Source organism: Meles meles, chromosome 3, assembly GCF_922984935.1.
Source record: "Meles meles chromosome 3, mMelMel3.1 paternal haplotype, whole genome shotgun sequence".
Lineage (NCBI taxonomy): Eukaryota > Metazoa > Chordata > Mammalia > Carnivora > Mustelidae > Meles > Meles meles.
The window spans coordinates 134323192-134341144 of record NC_060068.1 but is presented as its reverse complement, the minus strand read 5'-3'; the positions used below and the strand labels follow the sequence as shown (position 1 = coordinate 134341144).

The 17953-nt window shown below is 45.0% G+C and overlaps 1 protein-coding gene across 6 annotated transcripts in view; it reads right to left on the bottom strand.

The window, feature by feature from the left end:
* Positions 1-1045: 1045 nt before the first annotated feature.
* EBF1 (EBF transcription factor 1) overlaps positions 1046-17953 on the bottom strand; it is a 387643-nt gene continuing 370735 nt past the window's right edge. For 3 of the 6 annotated variants that reach the window (XM_046001039.1, XM_046001042.1, XM_046001040.1), the window contains exons 13-17: positions 16835-17012; positions 16001-16180; positions 11777-11971; positions 11386-11454; positions 1046-3440 (exon numbers count right to left, since the gene is read on the bottom strand). In XM_046001039.1, the coding sequence (XP_045856995.1) occupies positions 11387-11454; positions 11777-11971; positions 16001-16180; positions 16835-17012 (621 nt within the window). In that variant the 3' untranslated portion in view covers positions 1046-3440; position 11386. The remainder of the gene's footprint in view (positions 3441-11385; positions 11455-11776; positions 11972-16000; positions 16181-16834; positions 17013-17953) is intronic. The other 3 variants (XM_046001043.1, XM_046001044.1, XM_046001045.1) reach the window with 1 other exon arrangement.

Genomic DNA, 17953 nt, shown 5'->3' with positions numbered 1-17953 from the left:
CACCCATCTGCTGCCGGCAGAGGGCAGCAGTACGCTGTGCGTGTGCGGTTTGCATCCCAGGTTGGCAAATCCCCAAGGATTTACAAAGAAAGAGAGTGGGTGTCCCAGGACTACCCAGATTTCTTTTCTCTGGGTGTCAACACTGGTCTGAGTAATTGCAAACACAGACCTTCTACATATGTTGGACTTTGGCTCATCTGAAATTCTGAAATGAATACACAACTAGAAGCTGCCATCACAGACAGGAAGTAACTTTAATTAAATATTGTGAAAGTTGAAAAGTTTTTACAGCTTGAATTTTTGCAAAAAAAAAATTATAACAATCTCTACAGTAGTTAGGTTCTCTAACAATTGAACTGTACAGTGTGTGTCTATTCAAAAAGTTTGATAAGAAGGTGACAGGTTAGTAGATTCAGAGATGACTTTGTTAAGCTGCATCCTAGTACAATGTGAGGCCAGGGCATGTCAGGCAATCCAGTCATCCAGAAGCTGTATTTTTCCCCCAAAAATGAAATCTTAATTCTCTGTTTCATTTTCTTCTTAAAGCCATATTCTGTATTTAGGGGAACATCTTTTACTTGTAGAAGTTTTGTGTAGAAGAAAGAGGGTCAGAGGGCCAGAACATCTTTTCATCTAATCAATATAAATAGAGGCGACAGAACACAAATTCTACATATTTTAAAGGCTCTTTGGACTTTCCAGAGAAGTTCTAACCACTATACATGGCTGACAGACGGGTGGCGTTTATTGTCAGGGTCTGAGCCGGACTCCTCTCCGGCTGACCATTCCTTCACAAACAGTTAAGGGGCTCACCAGACAAAATATGGCTTTAAATTGTATACATCTTCAGGCCAGCGTTACCACACGAATTCAGACAACCTTTCTGAGTACCGAGAAGCAATGCGTCCACCTTGCTTACATTTTCCAGTTTTTTTATTATTATTAATCATCATTATTATTATTTCTCACCTTGAAAAATCAGCCTTCCTCCCCTCCCTTCCCTCCCACAACTCCCCTCCCCACCCCGCCCCAACCCCATAAAAATCGCACTCTGACAGTCTAGTGAAAACCATTGCAAAATCCATATGGGGGCATGCACAGTTGCAGCATTGTTGTAAATTTCTTGCTCTACTAGAAAAAGTTACATTGTCTTAAGGTAACAAAACAGTTCTTTTGTGCTTTTCCATTTCTTTGTTTTTTTTTTTTCTTTTTTCTTTTTCTTTTTTCTTAGAATGTTAGTGATGACTGACAGTTCTGGTGCACAGTTACAATGTACAAGTGAAATGAATATGATTTGCATTGTTAAGGCATCCAATCTGCTGGTTTATATTTATGTGAAAGACAGAGGAAATATACAAGCAGACTTAAGAAAGAAAGTATGTTCATTGATTTCTATGAAGTTTCTCCCCCAAATTTAATGCACAAAATGCGTCACTCCAAAGGGAGAGATTCCATGCATATTAATAGAGTAAAACAGCATTAGGGTTTTTTTTTTTTTTGTAAGCTTCCAAAGCAAAGGATACATTTTTTTTAATCTACAGAACTAAATGCTACAAGAATAATATGCTACTATTTTTTTTTGCCATATATTGGAAAAAACTTCTTAACTTACAAATAATACAAAAATAAACAATGGCTTTTGGGTGGAAATAAAAAAAATTGAAGCATGGTTTAAAACAAAACTAAAAATAACTATAAATGAAATGTTTAAAAATCACATTGAAACAGCTAATACAACTGTAGGTAACCAAACAAATACGCACTTTTCACATAGCAAACATACACAATAAAATAACTGGAAGTGGGAGGAAAAGGAAGAAGGGGAAAGCAATGTACAAATTCCAAAGATAAATACATTATTTATATGGATATTTTACAAAATCCCCTTTAAAACAAAAAGCCTTTTAATTAACTTTGCAAGTATGTGCAAGCTAAAGGTAGTGAGCTTTTTTTTTCTTTGCAAAATATGCAGTAAAATCTTTTTGTGATATTGAAAAACTGTCTTAAGACATTAAAATGTATAAATAGAACAACGACTTTGGCAAAAATCACAAAAAATCTACAGTATTTATAACTACATACAAAAACACAACAGCAAAGGAAAAAATATCAGGCAAATGCATCCTCAGAGCTTTGCTGCTTCTTTGCTATTTATTCTTACTTTTAAGAACACTTCCCAGATGGTGAGAGCAAAAAATCCCATAGAACAGAAAACTACATGTCGGAGCTCTCAACCTTCTTCTCCTTTCTCCCAGTTTTCCTTTTACTCTTAATTCCAAAGCACTTAACCTGTTGCTCTAATCTATTACGTTACACACGGTAAGGGTCACCGATAGAGGCGCGTTATCTCAAACGGGAAATCTGAGCCTCCTGCCATGTTGCTTTCGTCAGCTTTTGGAGGATTGGTATGAAGTCAGCATTTAGGATGAGCACACTCTACAACTTGCAAATGGCGGCATGAAAGTGGGATTTTGGCTTGGTAACTGGAGGGCAGAATGTGGAACTCTGTGCCTGGACCCTGTTCCATGAAGTCTCCTAGGAGATTCGCACACAGTAGGTGTGCCATCAAGCTCTCGAGAGGCCATTGGCTTCAGAAGAAGTTGACACAAGTGAAAGAGAGAATGGTATCGGGTTTAAATACGCAGTTTTAACAATCTGTCTAGAGGCACTGGATTTTGGAGTAGAAGGGGAAAATGTGATCGCTTATATCACTTTTTAACTTTCCAGGCTGCATTTATTTACACAGTTACTTAAGACAACAATACCAAAGAGATCAACAAGCTTGCACCGCTAAGGGATGGCATGTTAAGTGAGATACTGAAAATGCACTGTCTGAACTAACTACCATTTGATATGCTTTAAGGCGCAAAAGCCGACCCTTAGTTTTCTAAAAAATCTAACTGGCATTCCTATTCTGTCCCATACAAGCTTTTTTTTTTTTTTTCTTTTTTCCTTTTTTTTTCCTTTTTGACTTTTTTGTAAATATCACCACTTCATTCTCCCTTTACACAGCTTTAAAAACATCATAAATTAAAACATGGAGTCTTATTTATAGTGTCCCTTGTATACAGCTTTACGGTTTATAAAAGACAAATGATTGCAGAGTTAAGCTTAAAAAAAGAGAGAGAGAAAGAGAAAGAAAAAGTGGATTTGCTTTTATCAACACAGAATAAATATATCCCCCAAATACTTAGGAGGTACAATTTTTAACCAACACTCTGCACTTGCAGATCCCTTCCAACTTCAGTATTTGCAAGATCGGTGATATTGTTTGTTTAAAAATCTGCAGTTACTGTGATTCCTCTTAAAAAGGCCTGAGTTAAAAGTTCCACTCGGGGACTTGTATCAGATTACTCTCTGTAGCAGAATCCAACCTCTTCATTAATAAAATTCTTCAAGGCAATGCTTTCACATGGGAGGAACAATCATGCCAGATATCGCTGTGGAAAGAGAAGACAAAAGTCAATGGTTTTGCATCCAAACTTCTCACTGAGGGGGGAAAAAAAAAGATGGGAAAAAACACCCACACACCACTATGTTGGTTGAATATTAGTCACAAATGTGCTCTCATCTTCCCTGGAGTGAGTTTTTGTTATAAAATGTACATGTACTTTATTAAGAATGTTAATCTATCAGTCTGTGTATGTGTCTTTAACAGAAGAGGCTAAACATCCTCCAAGTCTGATTTCAATTTTGAGACATAACTGGAAAGTTGCATAGTTTGAATACCGCTGGGAAAGTGGTGGCCCCAAACCTTGCAGAATAGTGAGAATTTTCAATTTGTCACTCTTTTTTCCCCCTTCCCTTCACTTCCATAATATAAAGTTGAAAAAAAAAAAAAAAGAAAAGAAAAAAGAAAAGAAACCCGTTCATCCCAACTGCCAGTTACAGAAAAACCCATGGCTCAGTGCTCTTGTGTGCACGAAGTCGGGGTACTGGGGCAACAAGCTGAATGCCTTCATTTCAGTCGGCATGCCCAGGAGACGCAAGGGCCAGCCACCGCAGGCCTTATTTGGGGGCCAAATGAAGCTGGGAGAAAGTATGCAGGAGGAGGGGAAGGCAGGTTTGCATGGAACTGCAGGGTGTCCCCTATACTACAGCTTCACTCAAGATTCTGGAATGGTCTGACCACGTTCCTAGAAAATTATGGCCTAGGAAAGCTGGGGTAAGATCCTGGGGTAATCAAAAAATCTTTCAAAGTGTTCTGAGTTCGGAGGCCCCACACAGTGGTATTTAGAAAAGCAGGGAATCCTATACACCAGCCTTCTACCTCCGACTTTCCTGCTTTCTGAGTAGGCTGCCCCTCCTTCCCCACCCTTACCCGCCTAGGTAGTTACTTGTTTCTTTGAGTCTCTGCCTCCTCAGCAAGAAAATGCAGTTTAGGATGTTTGTAAGAGCAGTGACATTTTTAGGGCTGTTGGGAGAGTTAAATAAAATAACCTATGTGAAGTGCTTGGCCCAGAGTCAGTTCCCAGTAAAGACCTCATAGAGGTTAGCTGCTATTACTTTTAATTCATCCCTTCTGCTGTTAAACTAGCTGTGTGACCTCACGCTAGTGGTTTGACGTCTCTGGGCTATGTTTCTTCTTCTATCAAATAGGCATCACCTCCCACAGCGTACTTCACATGATGAGCATGAGGAATGGAGGGACGTCTGTGAGAAAGTTAAGATGTGTGGCATTTGAATTATATGGAAGGAAGAGCGATGTGTCTATTAATAGCAAGAGGCAGCCATCTTTGCGTCCAAAGAGGAGAGAGAAAGTCTGTGCTTTCTCCTCATTGTTAATTCTAAATTTAAACTAATGTTCTTGTCAGTGATGACTGACACTAGGAAGTGGCCCTCTTCGTGTCCCAACTCTCATGTCCGGAAGAATGTGCCTGTTTTTAAGCAAACCCCAACTATCACAAACTTGTTGCCCACATAGGGAGGCTAGGTGAGGCCCTGAGCCCCGCAGCCTCTGGTTTCCCTTCCCCCACCCCCAACATTTTAATTCAATTAAAAAATGTATTTTGCCAAACACTTTTTCCGTTAATTTTTAAACCCATCTGTATTCACAGGGAAATTTAATCCACATGTTTCTGATTCATGTACACGTAAATCATACAAATGTTGTTTTGCAAGAGCCGTTTTGCAGTCCAAAAGCTCCTGGAGTCTTTTTCGTAAGCCCTCATAAGCCATTTTTCTTAGAAACAGGAAGTGCCTCTTGCCAAATGCAGACCAACTTAAACCCCCAAAGATCTGGGATCAGTTGGAAAAGCAGTCCCCCTAAGATTCAAGTGAGCCCTAGATCTGACTAAAACGAGGAGCTCAGACTTTTAACCCAAGCCTTAACAGGAGAATTCAAGATGCTGCAGCCCCAGAGGCAAAGGGGTTAGAGGATGGGGGGAAGGGGTTTCTGCACAGTGACAGCTCGGCATGGCTCTGCCTCCCTAAGGATCTTTCGTCTAGGCCGGAGATGGGTCAGGGCACCCTTATGGAAGACAGTCCTAGTTTTGCCCTCCACCCAAACCCACTTTGTGAGCGCGGCATTAAAGGGCAACCCCCATGGTCCAGCCAGGCAGCTCAGGCTGCATCCACAGGATGCAAAACGGAGAACTGACAAACTTCCTTCTAATTTGGTCAGTGGGACAGGCCAACATTTATTATCTGAGCCCTGAAAACATCAGGTTTTTTTTTGTTTTTTAATTCTGGATGGCCAGGAAAAAAAAAAAATCTAGCAGTGTATTGTACCTGAATCATGTGCTTGATTAATTAGATTAAACCTCCACTTGGGCCCCGTTAAAAGTTATAAAGCAAAGCTAACTGATGTGCTAGTCCATAGCTAACAGCGCTTCTTAATCTGGAATATAGGGGTCACAAACTCCAATGCCCCTAGAGCCCGGACTGGGAACATAAGTGAGCAAAGTGCACTAATAGGGATGGAGGGGCCTCTGCCAAGGGCATGGCAAGCCTTCTCTGGAGGGGGATCCCCCAAAGCCGCTGTGCAGAAATGCCCACTCACAACCACCAGCTCTTCTGAATTCTTGCAGGAGAAGATGGAGATGTGAATTTTTTAAAATACAGAAGAGCCCAGTTTATACATCATAGCAAATGATGAGGGGGTAGTTTTGGTCTGCTCACACTTTCCTACCTTGCCTTTGTTGGCCCTCAGACTTCTCTTAGAGTCTAGTAGAAACAATGGGATCTCATTTGTACCTACACCCCAAACTCCACATATTAAATCGGGGTCACAGCTCCTTAAGTCTCATCTGTGACTTCCTAAACTCTAGACGCAGAACACTTAGTGATAAATAAATTTCAGGAAAAGAATTCTGTTTGCAGACTCTGAGTTGCTCTACCTCTAAAGAGGCCTTTTTATAAAGTAATCCCCCTGCATGATTGCAGGGAAGCTCCTGGGTTTTGGGGAGCTATTTTTCTTGTATCTGTGCTGCAATCCTCAAGATTACTTATGTGGGTGAGAGGGATGGGTGTCTGAGGCTTGGAATGTTCCAGAAATGCTGCTGGCACACTGACTTGCCCAAGTGGGGGCCATGAAGATTTCCATGAGGACACAACACTCTCAAAGAGCAACACATGCCAAACATCACAAGACATCATAAGACCGAGGTGGCTCCGCCATTTTCCCCGGCAGCTGGGGGATTACGTCCTCTGACAGGAGGTCAGAAAACTATTGGTTCAAAAGGTCATGCATTTGGCATTATGGTTTTCACGTTTTGATAAGAACAAAGACAAAAGGAAAAGTTTTGCAGAGCTGGGAGAGTTTGGAGTGAGAGGGTGGAATGTGGTCTTCCTCAAACCACCATATGTGTAAGAATTCTGAGCTAATCGGGAACAGAATGGGGCGGGCGTGGGGGGAGAGATCTTGCACAAATTGAGCATGTGCACAGAGAAAAGACAACTCTACGAGATTGCTGCCGGACTACAGGATGTGGAGAGTCAGGTGGGGCCAGTCAGCCCGAGCTCCAACAAGGTGAGGAAAAAAAAAAAAAAATCAGTGTGTGGGTACAGTTTCTGTGAAATCACTCTGGTCTTTTGTTTTTAATTTTTCATTGCAGGGACTGTCCAGGACATGGTTAGGGTTTAAAATCACTACACTGTGGGGGAGCCCAATGGCATGCTGACAGCCTCCTTGGGGCTGCCTCTCTCTTGATTAATGAAGTCCTCTGAGGCCTGAAATTGCATAGAATCCATGCTCTAGGGGGCATAAGCCTTTGGAGAAGGGAGAGGATGTCTCCAGGACAATGGCTGGGCAGAGTGGGTCACTCAAGTCTTTGACCTAGGAAAATAGACACACCTGGGGAGTCAGCATCAGGATTTATCAATGACTTTACCTAGATGGGAATGGAAGAAGATGTCTCTGAATTTTCTTTTTAAATCCAAAATATAGACACATTTTCAAAAGTTTTTCATGGGATGTTAATTGGTCTTAACATTCAGAAAAGGGTTCTCTGGGCGAATAAATTTAGAGAACTAAATGGAATACTCTTTTTTTGTTTAACTGTGGGATGTCTGTCTCAGAGCTTTTAATAAACTTAGTTGTGTTGTGGCTCTCCAAGCCTGGGATTCAGTTAGCACCAGTTTCTAGATTTGTTTTGACCACAAAATTTAGATTTTTTAATAGCATATCTGTGAGACTCCAGAAATGCTGAGATAAGAGTTGTTTTATCCTAAAAAAAAAAATTTCTCAGACATGTGGTAATTCGTCCAAGGTTTTGGGAGAGAAAGCCCGTTGGGACCACAGGAGAAATCGTGAATTATGATATACATGGGAAGAATGAAATTTATGACTTCCACATAAGGACTTCCGCACTGAACCTTATCCCCACTCCTTGGCCTCCATGCCCCAGGATGCCAAATGGCTTGCTGGTTACTGCACATTGCTCTGAGGCTCCGATCATCTTCAACCCTCTGCTTCAAATGCCCTCTCTCCCCATCTCTCTCTGCCTGAATCCCCCTTGCCCTTCATCCAAGGTCCAGCTCAATGGCAGCCTTCTCCATAAGGCTGTTCTGAGTTCTCCCTGAACTTTCCCTCCTCTGAACGTCCAGGTGGGTGCCTAGCCTCTCCCAGACAGATCTGTTTGCTTTGCTGTGGTGCTGTGTTTCCTTTAATACAGCACAGATTTGAAGGCCAGGATTTTGAAGTCCACCAGAGCCTGACCCAGTGACTTCACGGCAGTATGACCATAGAGCATAGGGGCTTACACAGTATCAGTCTGCCAGGGGTTTAAGCCCAGGCTCTCCCAGTTTGCTAGCTGTGCAACCCTGGATGAGCCACCTTAGCTCGAAGGCTCAGTATCTGCATCTATAGAATGGGGACAGCAAGCCGCCTACATTAAGGGTGGTTGGGAATGAGATGAGGCTGAAGCCTGGCTGGGAACAAGCCCTCCTATGTGAGAAGCTGTGACCACTGTCGTCACCATCACGGGAGACTGCACGGCGTGTTCGCTGGGGAATAAACATACATGCAATCACTAGAGGAGGCCAAGATGGGGCCCCTGGGGTAAAAGGTCTTTAAGGAGCTGGCTAAAAAGACCCAGAGTGATGTACTATCCGCAGAAGGGCAGCTGGAGGTACACAGGTCTTTAAAACCCTCAAACAGCCTAAACACGTCACCTCTGATCTTATTTAGACAGTCCATTTGCTTAACCAACTCTTCCTCTGTCACTTGCCGTCTTAATGGTCCCCGTTCTGAGCTAGGTGGGTCCAAACGAAATCACTGTAACAATGAGACATGGAAGGAGGCGGTCCCCCTGCACTCCGCCATTCTACAAACCTCCCATGTCCTTTCTCCATAGACAAGCAGAATGTAGAAGACTAATGATGAGGTCATTCTTTAGCTGCAGGTCTAGGAGCCCCTTGTCCCAATGTTCCTTTCTTCAGGGGATCCCAAGGTCTCAGGCAGGAGCCCCCCAGAAGCAATTGTATAGTGCACCCTGGGCAGCAGGGATGGTGTACAGAGGGCCAAGGGGCAATCCTAGGTGTGTGGGCCCTGCCTGGTGAGAGTGGCAGGAAGATGGACAGGACAGCTTCAAGGAAAATGGTGTCAGTTAATTCGACTTTAATTTCTGTACTCATACCTCTTCCCCTGCCCCCTTCCACAGCCGTTTGGTACATGATGGTATTGGAAAAGCAAAAACCAGCAGAAAGACTCTCCTGGACACATGCTCAAACAGAAGGTAAGGGCAATGTCATCCATGACAGCAAATTCAGCACAAAGCGTGTCCTGAATTTCACCTTGAACCCTCCCCACTGTGCAGCTGTGTGTGAGAGATGTGATGGAGACATGGCGATCGGACTGCTAAGCAGAGCATGGGGGAACAGCCTCTGTACTTTTGCAACCTGTGCAGACTTGGGTTAGAAATGCCCTGGGTGACAAATGAACAAATTTTACATGAGTCCCTGTCTTCAGTACATTTCATTATTACTTAAGAGCACCTGCACACACACATGCACGCACACACACACACACACACACACACACCCCACCGGATGTTCTCTGAACCCAGAACATTCTACCGTCTGGGCTGAGTCCCTGTTTTCAGTCCCTTCCTGCTCTCTGCTTGGTGCACACACATGCAGAGACACAGGGCCTTGCAGAAGGGCTGCCTGCTTAAGTCGCCGCAGGCAGGGGATCCAGCTGCAGACCTCCCAAGAGCTGCAGGCCTTTGCTTCTCAAGCCCCACCTCTCAGCTGCTGATTCCAAACCCCTTTCTATATTATTTTGATATGAAATCTATGTCTTAATGAGGGCTGTGATAGGCAGCTCAAGAATGGCAGATTTCCCTTTCCATAGGTTTTATCTGTATTTAAACCCATTATAAGTCAGATTCACTTAAGCATTGTATCCCGAGTAGACCAGCCGGAGGTGCACTGAGGATGACAAAGCATTATTTTCAGCTGAAAATGACTGAGATGTGTACGAATGGGTGGCTCCCCTGTGTGGCGGTGGGCATGACCCCTTGTGAGGAATGTTGCCTGAAATGTAGCTCAGATTATCTTCCTCTGCCCTCTGAGATGGCTTTCCCAATGCTGTTCAAGGGAGGGCCCCCAGCATATTATTCCGGGCATGACTTTGGCTGTGCTGGCCAGATTTGCCAACAGGTTTCTGAAGAATGTTTAGCTGAGCCTGTGTGGAGTCAGAAAGTCAGAGTGATTAGGAGCTCAGGTTCTGGAATCATGCAGTTTGGGTTCAATTTTGGCTCTATCAGTACTAGCTGTGTGACCCTGAGGAAACTGGGCCTGAATTTACCCATCTCTGTAAAGGGAATGGAACTGACTTCATAGGGTCTTTGGAAGAATTAATGTAAGATTATAGCAAGTAAAGCGTCCAGTCAGAGTACATGTGTGCCCTGTGTAAATAACATAAATAACAGACATACATAACATACAATACATAACACACATATACATGAGAGACAGGGCTGAGAGATGCCAGGTGGGTATGCCGGCCTCCTGACCCCTCCCGCCCCCCATGGCTGACCTCCGTCAGTGAAGGTGGCATGATGACCACTGCGGGAAGGCACTGTGGGGAGCCGTGTAGGCTAGGGGCTCAGGGCACAGGCCCTGTGGGGTTTACATTCATCTTCCCCATTTAGGGGCGATGCCTATAGGCAGGTATTTCCTCTCCTTGCACTTCAGCGTTATCATCTGTACAATGGAGATCATAATGTCCTCGTATTCCACCAGGAGGTGGTGGGGATTAAATATGAGAACACATGCTCAGTGCTGAGCGCAGTGCCCGACACATGATTCAGGGCTAAATAAATGGTAGCTGATTATTCTACTGATCTTATTTCCTTTCCAGCTGCCTTGGGAATCCTGGGTGCATCTTTTTTACCACTTCTGAGTAATACAGTGCTTGGGAGATGGAAGGAGGAGATGAAATTTTGAGTCTGAGTTTGAAGCCAGCTTCGGCCACACGCTACTGCTGGAAGTCAAACAATTTCATAACCTCCCTGACCTTGAGTTTTCTCATCTGTAAAGTTGAGGCTTCGAATGCCCAGAGCACACAGTCCTGCTGTGAGAGATGAATGAGCTTGTGCAGGTCAACAGTGCTAGCACACGAGAAAAATTTGAGATGGAGTAGCCCTGTTTTAAAAGGGTGGGGTCTTTTTCCTCAATGAGTAGAGAGGTCACCTCAATTCTTGGTGACTCTTATTTTCCATACTCCATGATGGGACCAAAATGGAACAATTTTAACATGAACCAGAATCCTCTAGTAACATCTGGGGTTTCTGGTTCCCAGCAGTCAGTCTTGGGGTCTTTGGTCTACAACACTCTAACCTCAGGGTTCTGGTCAGGCCATGGCTCACCCACTCCCCATAATCAGCCCCACACACGTTCACTCTGACACAGGCAATAGGAATGGAAGGTTAAGTGACCTACTTCAGGAGAAGGCCAGTCCCGGGAGAGACCCTGCAGTGGAGAACTTGCTAGAGTCCACAAAAGACTGGTCTGATTATGGCGACCACAGGGAATGGAAGAGGAGAAAAGAGAAATGATGATATTAGTAGGTGGAAATAGTAATCTTAAGCAAATCCTGGGCCTGAGCAGAATTGCTGGAGTTGGGAAGAGGACAGCTCAGACAACTCCAGCAGAGAAGGCGTGTGTGGGGCCAGGGGCCAAGGGCCAACGAGAATGAACACAGAGAAACAAACAGAAGGAGGGCAGAAAGAAGCAGGCCAGTCCGAGGCTGATCCCTTGTACCAGTGACCTATCTGCTTCAGGCCCTGGCGGGGTGAAGTCAGGGCATCTCATTGGCTTGAGTGGGGCTTACCTTGCAGACTGTTCCCATTGGTGCTGGTGCAGGTGGGAGGCGGGGAGGTCTGGGGTCTGACGACTGGCGCAAAAGCACTCTTCTGTTTCACCGCGGAGACCATGTTGGCTGGTGAGAAGGAGAAGATGCCCGAGGAGCTGCTGCAGTTGGAGGGGAGGCTTGTGGAGGAGGCCATGGTGGGACTGGATGGCACAACTAGGGTGGGGCAACGGGAAAGGAGAAATCAGCATCTCTCCTGGTGCACTGAGATGAGGCAGCTCAGCTCTGCCCTTCAGCCAGCCACCCTGCTAGGGCCACCCTGCCAGCACAAGCCTTCCCTAGACTCTTGGAATCTCATCTGCTTTCATCACTTGGTACTCAGCACCAGCTACCTTTTGTTGGTGGTGATCTTCTATGTCTTCTACATTCTGGGCAATGTGCAAGGCATGGGGGCTCCCAGGCCATGAAACAAAAGTGCTCTTATAAGGGATAAGGTAGCACAAAATAATGACAAAGGCATTGTCATTGAGCATGACATGAGCAGGGCCAGCTCTGCAGAGGCAGGGAAGATAACCAAGGAAGGCTTCATGGGGGACGTGTCCAAGGAAGCATTCCAGATGGGGCCTAAACTAAGGTTCTAGTAAAGATGCTGAGAATATAAGGCACAGGAGGAGGCCAACCTGAGACGGTGTGGTCAGTGATGGGATGAGAGGTGTGAGGAAGAAGGGTAGGTTGAAGGGAATGCCAGGATTCCAACTTAAAGCACTGGCAGATGGCGGTGTATATGTGTCCCTGTTCTGCCCATGAAGCTACAAGTTCCTGAAGGATACAACTGTGCCTGAATGCTTCATACACACATATCTAGGTAGGGAGGAGGCCAGGTGGATAGACAGACTGCCACAGGCAATATTTGCAGATAATGCAGAACCACAAGCCAAAGTTCCAAACTCTCTATCCCCCATGGAGCTGCACATGAATGCCTGTGAATTAATGAGCAGTAGGACAGGAGCTTTGTGTAAAGGCTCACAGTGTAGTAGTAGTGGGGATGTGGTTTATCAATGATGGGGGAATTTTGGCAATTCATGGAGGGGAAGAACCTAGTTGTTTGAAGACATGAGTTTTGTGGCTGCACGTTCTCTAATGACCATGGTCCCTTCAGCCTGGCCATTCTTATTTTGTTAGTTGCTAATAATCTTTAGTTGCTTCAGGAGACAGAGCTTTCACATACAGTGAGTCCTCTCCACTCAAGACCAGTATTTTCATACACTCACCTTCTATTTCCTCCATTTCCTCGGGAAACGTATGGATCCTGCCCAGAAATTTTCAAGCATTCTATTTAAATTCTAAGTCCTTCCTGCCACTGTATTATTTTTCCCATGATGTAATAAACTTTACATGTTGCTTTATCATTCCCAGGAATCTTCATGTCTTTTTCATCTTATGTCACTGTCAAAACGACCTTAAGTGGGGACCTATTACATCGTTTTTACACCTGAGCAAGCTGAGCAAAGTGAGACTCAGAAATAGTTCAGTGACCTGCCCGCCCGAGGTCCAGAGCTGGAATGTGGTGAAGCTAGGAAACAGACCCAAATCCAGTGTCTTCTCCACTACACTCCCCTGCAAAAGAAATCAACCACCAGGGGAAGAGGTCCCCTTCCCATGAGCCACTGGGGTCTAGCCTGCGGGGGAGGGGCCTGGCCTTCCCTCAGCCTCCTGGCTGTGGAAAGAGGGAAGTGGGGAATGGGTCTGGGCGGCAGCTGCCATCAGGGGGAAATGACCCCGTGGAATCCGCGCTCAGCACTAACACAATCCAAAGGCGCTGAATGCTTGACGGAGCAGAACCCGGGGCCGCCATCCTCAGAGTTTTCACAAACATGTTCTACACGGTACTTTTTCTTTTAATGAGGCCAGCATTTTTATACATCTCTTAGGATTTGTAAATGTGAAAATACGCTCAATAATAACACCCATTTAAATTGCAAAACTCCTGCACTGGAGGTTTGATTTTTAAATATTCGTAGACTTGAAATCCTGCTGGTTCACTGAGGAAGGCAATTAATCTCGTTGGCAAATGCGATCATTATGTGTATTTAGAGGTGGGGAGTTTGAGGGGGGTGGTTAGCAGAGGAAAGGGTGAAATATAGTCAAACAGCTCCATTTGTTATAACATTATTAGTTATCAGCCACCACACCACAAAGTGTGTTCACCAGCGCAATGTCTTATTTTATTTTTTATTCTGTTCGGAATTTTTCAACATGAGTGGTTTATGAATAATTAAATATTATGGAGGCAAAAATTCAAATCAGCTGGGCTTTGTGTTTATTGTTTTATTTGCATTTATGCAGATAAAACCGTCCCATCTGAGAGCCTATTTGAGAATTTAATACTATATTTGTGAGCACTGAGGAAATCAATTAATGGAAATTAAATGTTGGAAGTTTCACAGTCTGACAGAAGCAATCTCGGGCTGAAGTTGCTGGGCGTCTGCACGGGCTTGCGAAGACAGCAATCCCAGCCCCTAAATTGAATTGCAACCATATAGCAATTAGTTTATTGATTTAATTAAGAATGCCACCTTTTAATTTTCAGGTCATGATGGAAACATTTTCTGATTGAGTAGATGGCAGAACACTGAAATGATAGATCTATAAGAAACAATCTTTCAATGAATCAAAATCCTGAAACTGGCCCCACTGATTCCAGCAGCAGACACGATGTATGCAGATTATTTGGGGGAATTTTAAACATTCAAAAAGCTGCTGATTCTGAACAGATAAAGTGGAAATATAAAATTTAGCACACACTGAGTGTTAAAAATTCACCAAGAAAGTAAAAGGCCCTAAGTGTTACTTTCAGAAATAACCTCTCTCTCAAAGGCCAAGAATGATCTTTCCTCTTTCAAAAGATTAGAGCACTCCACATCTCCACCATCAGAGACCGCACGGTTTTTAGGTTCTTTTAGCCAAGACTCTTCTTTAAAAAAAAATCATGAGCGTTCTTTCATTTAATAACACATCTTCTATCATTCCACAGATGTCAAGAGTTCGGCCTCATTTTATAAAACAGAAGAATTACCCACACTGTCTAAGACAAACTTGATTATCTGTACAAATCCTCAGAGGGAGATGGAGAGATTGTAGAGACAAAGCCCAGGACATTTTATATGTAAAGATGCCTTTCGAGGGGCGCCTGGGTGGCTCAGTGGGTTAAAGCCTCTGCCTTCGGCTCAGGTCATGGTCTCAGGGTCCTGGGATCGAGCCCCATATCCGGCTCTCTGCTTAGCAGGGTGCCTGCTTCCCCCCCTCTCTATCTGCTTGTGATCTCTGTCTGTCAGATAAATGAATAAATAAATCTTAAAAAAAAAAAAAGATGCCTTTCGATGCAACCTAACCTTCGTACTGAAAATTCTTGAAGCTAAGCTTTTTTAAGGCAAGGACAAGACACCTAAATAAATAAATAAATAAATACGTGCATACATACATACATACATACATACATACATACATAAATTTTTAAAAATTGTGTGTGTGTTTTTTTCATCTTGCCAGATTTTTGGAAAAAATAAAGTTTTTGTTGTTGTTTCCTGTTGTGGCTGTTGTTTCTTTTCTAGCACATATCAAGCACAAAGGGGAAATAATTCCAAGTATTAAAACAACAACATCACTGAAGGAGTCCTATTCCTAAAGGGAGACATGTTAAGTCTCAGCTTGTGCCGATGCTGCACTAGCCGCTTCTCTTACCATCCTTCCTTCCGGCATCCTGATGATTAGATTTCCCGACTCCGTCTCTTGTGGGTCAGGCATCAGGACAAACTCATTCCACGCATTATTTTTTCAAAGTCTCACAACAACTATATGGGCGGGTGTTAGTTCCCTCCCCATTATACAGATGAGCAAACTGAGGCTTGGAGAGGAGAGAACTTGCAGAAGGCTGCCAGTCGGTAACTGGGAGAAGCTAGGGTCAAATCCATCTCCATTCCAACTTGAACCTTGGGTTCTGGTGCTGACATCCTACTGCTGCTTTGGGTTTTAGCGAAGTTCTGACAACAAGGGAGACCTTGGGATGAGGAAGGTGAGCAGGGGGTGGGAGGCAGAGATTTCTGTGGGAGACAAATGGCGCCTTTCCTGGCTTCACCTGGGTGGGGGTCCCCAGACTGAGGAGACCTGCACGGTGGGCCACACCACACAATGCCCAGTTCTTGGAGCACAAGCACACAGAAATGCAGGATACACAGATCTACTCACTGGCATAGGGCGAGTTGGCAGCTGAGCCGTTGAGGAAAGTTGGGGAGCCGCCCAGATTGGACATAGCGGCCGTGCCGTATCCATTCATGCTCGTGCTGACAGAGTTATAGTTGGTCTGCTGCGGGGTGGTACTCGGCACATACCCGTGTGGGGACACGCTGCTTGAGTTGCGGGTGAAACCTGAGGGGTGGGGGCAAAGCCGGGCATGAGGGTGACAATCCGGGAAGGCTTGGGGACAGGAAGGTCTCTGGTTCTTGCCCTGTCGCCGCGTCCCAGAGAGAAGGGGCCGGGTGATTCATGGGCGTGGGTTGGTGGCGCTAGCTCTGTGATTAAAATGGGAAGCGAGCAAAACACACATTTCTTAGGAGATCATAAATACTTAGCGGGGCCGTGAGAAGTGGCAATGCAGGGCCTATAAATTATCATTTTGGAGCAGAAATAAATCCCAATCTAAGAGATGTACCCTGGAGTTAACAGGTTCCTATTCCCTGGGCGAGGATGATGTGCTTTGGCCCCTCAGAACTTTAATTCCAGCCCTCTTTGCGATCTGTCATTCATGGTTTACGGTGAAAAGTCAAATGGAGAGGAGGCTAAGTGCATGCGTCCTCCCTAGCCTCCGAGAGCACACTGCCGGTCGTGACGGCTATCCCCCCGATTCCACAGCAGCATCTGATACAAACTAGGAATCCCCCCTTTGGGAAAAGAAAACGTTTTTAAATAAAAACTGTTTTGTGCCAAATAAATGGTGGGGTCTGGGGGCAGGACGGGAGCATGACGAAGCCTGAGTTTGGGAAGGGGCAGGGCCATGGAGAGGGAGGAGGGCAGGTTCCTGACCCTGGTTGGTGGCCTGCGATGCCTCGGAGACATTCACAGCCAGCTGTCCACTGAAGGAGTTGACGCCCATCATCCCTGCGTGGACCGAGGTGTTAGTGAGGGCCGGGAGCTGGCTGTGGTTGCGGGGGACACTGTACAGGGCCTCTGCGATGTCAGCCGCTCTCTTCAGAATAATCTCCTGCAAAGTAAAAGGAATATTCCCTTTAGCTACCCTTAGTCATCCTCCCAGGAAAACCATCTTTTCCAATGTTTATTATATGCCAGACACGGTGCTCAGGGCATTAACTTCTGCAACCTCTCAGCAAACCTGGAGCAAAGCTGGGACAAGTGTCATCATCGTTGAGCCCGTAGTGCACATGGGGGAACTGAAGCACAGAGACGTGACAAGCTCACGCTTAAGGACACTTGCCTGTGTAAGGACACAGCTGGGCTGCATAACCTTGTTTGCCTGACTTTGAAGGGCCACTGTCTTAGCCATCCCTCCACACTGTCTCACTGCGTACAACAGCATGGGGTTCCCCTTCAGGGCCAGTAACATACAGGAACCCCCCGCCCCCGCCACACACACACATGTAGAGGCTGCAGCTCCTCTTCCTGCTAAAGTTAAGACCAGGTTGTAGATGACTCCTTGTGTCCCTGACTGTTCATGGAACTTTGTTCCCTGGACACTGATTCAAGGGACACAAAAGAAGGAGTGAATGATTGCTCAGACTCCTTGTTTCCAGAGCAATGTGAATCCTATATGGAGACCTGCTCCGTGAATAGAAGCAGTAATTATATTCAGGTCTTATTATGCATTTTAGGAGAGGAAATTAACCCCCCCCTCCCCTTTCCTCCTAAATTTGCTTGAAAACCTGAGAGGAATAAAATAAAACATCAGTAACTCTCTTCCTCAATTATGAAGCACGCTCCCACGGAAGATTCACTTTAAATGGAGTACCTTTTCTCCTGAGGAAAATGATTCCACAGAAAAGGCCGTAAAAGAGGTACAAAACAGGAGAGAAGCACTGACTAGCCTGACATGTTATGTCAGGATGACCCTGAACTCATGCGAGTGGCTTTCATCTTCGCTGTTCCTCCACGCACTGGGGACTCTGCGCTCCTCCACGGGACATGGAG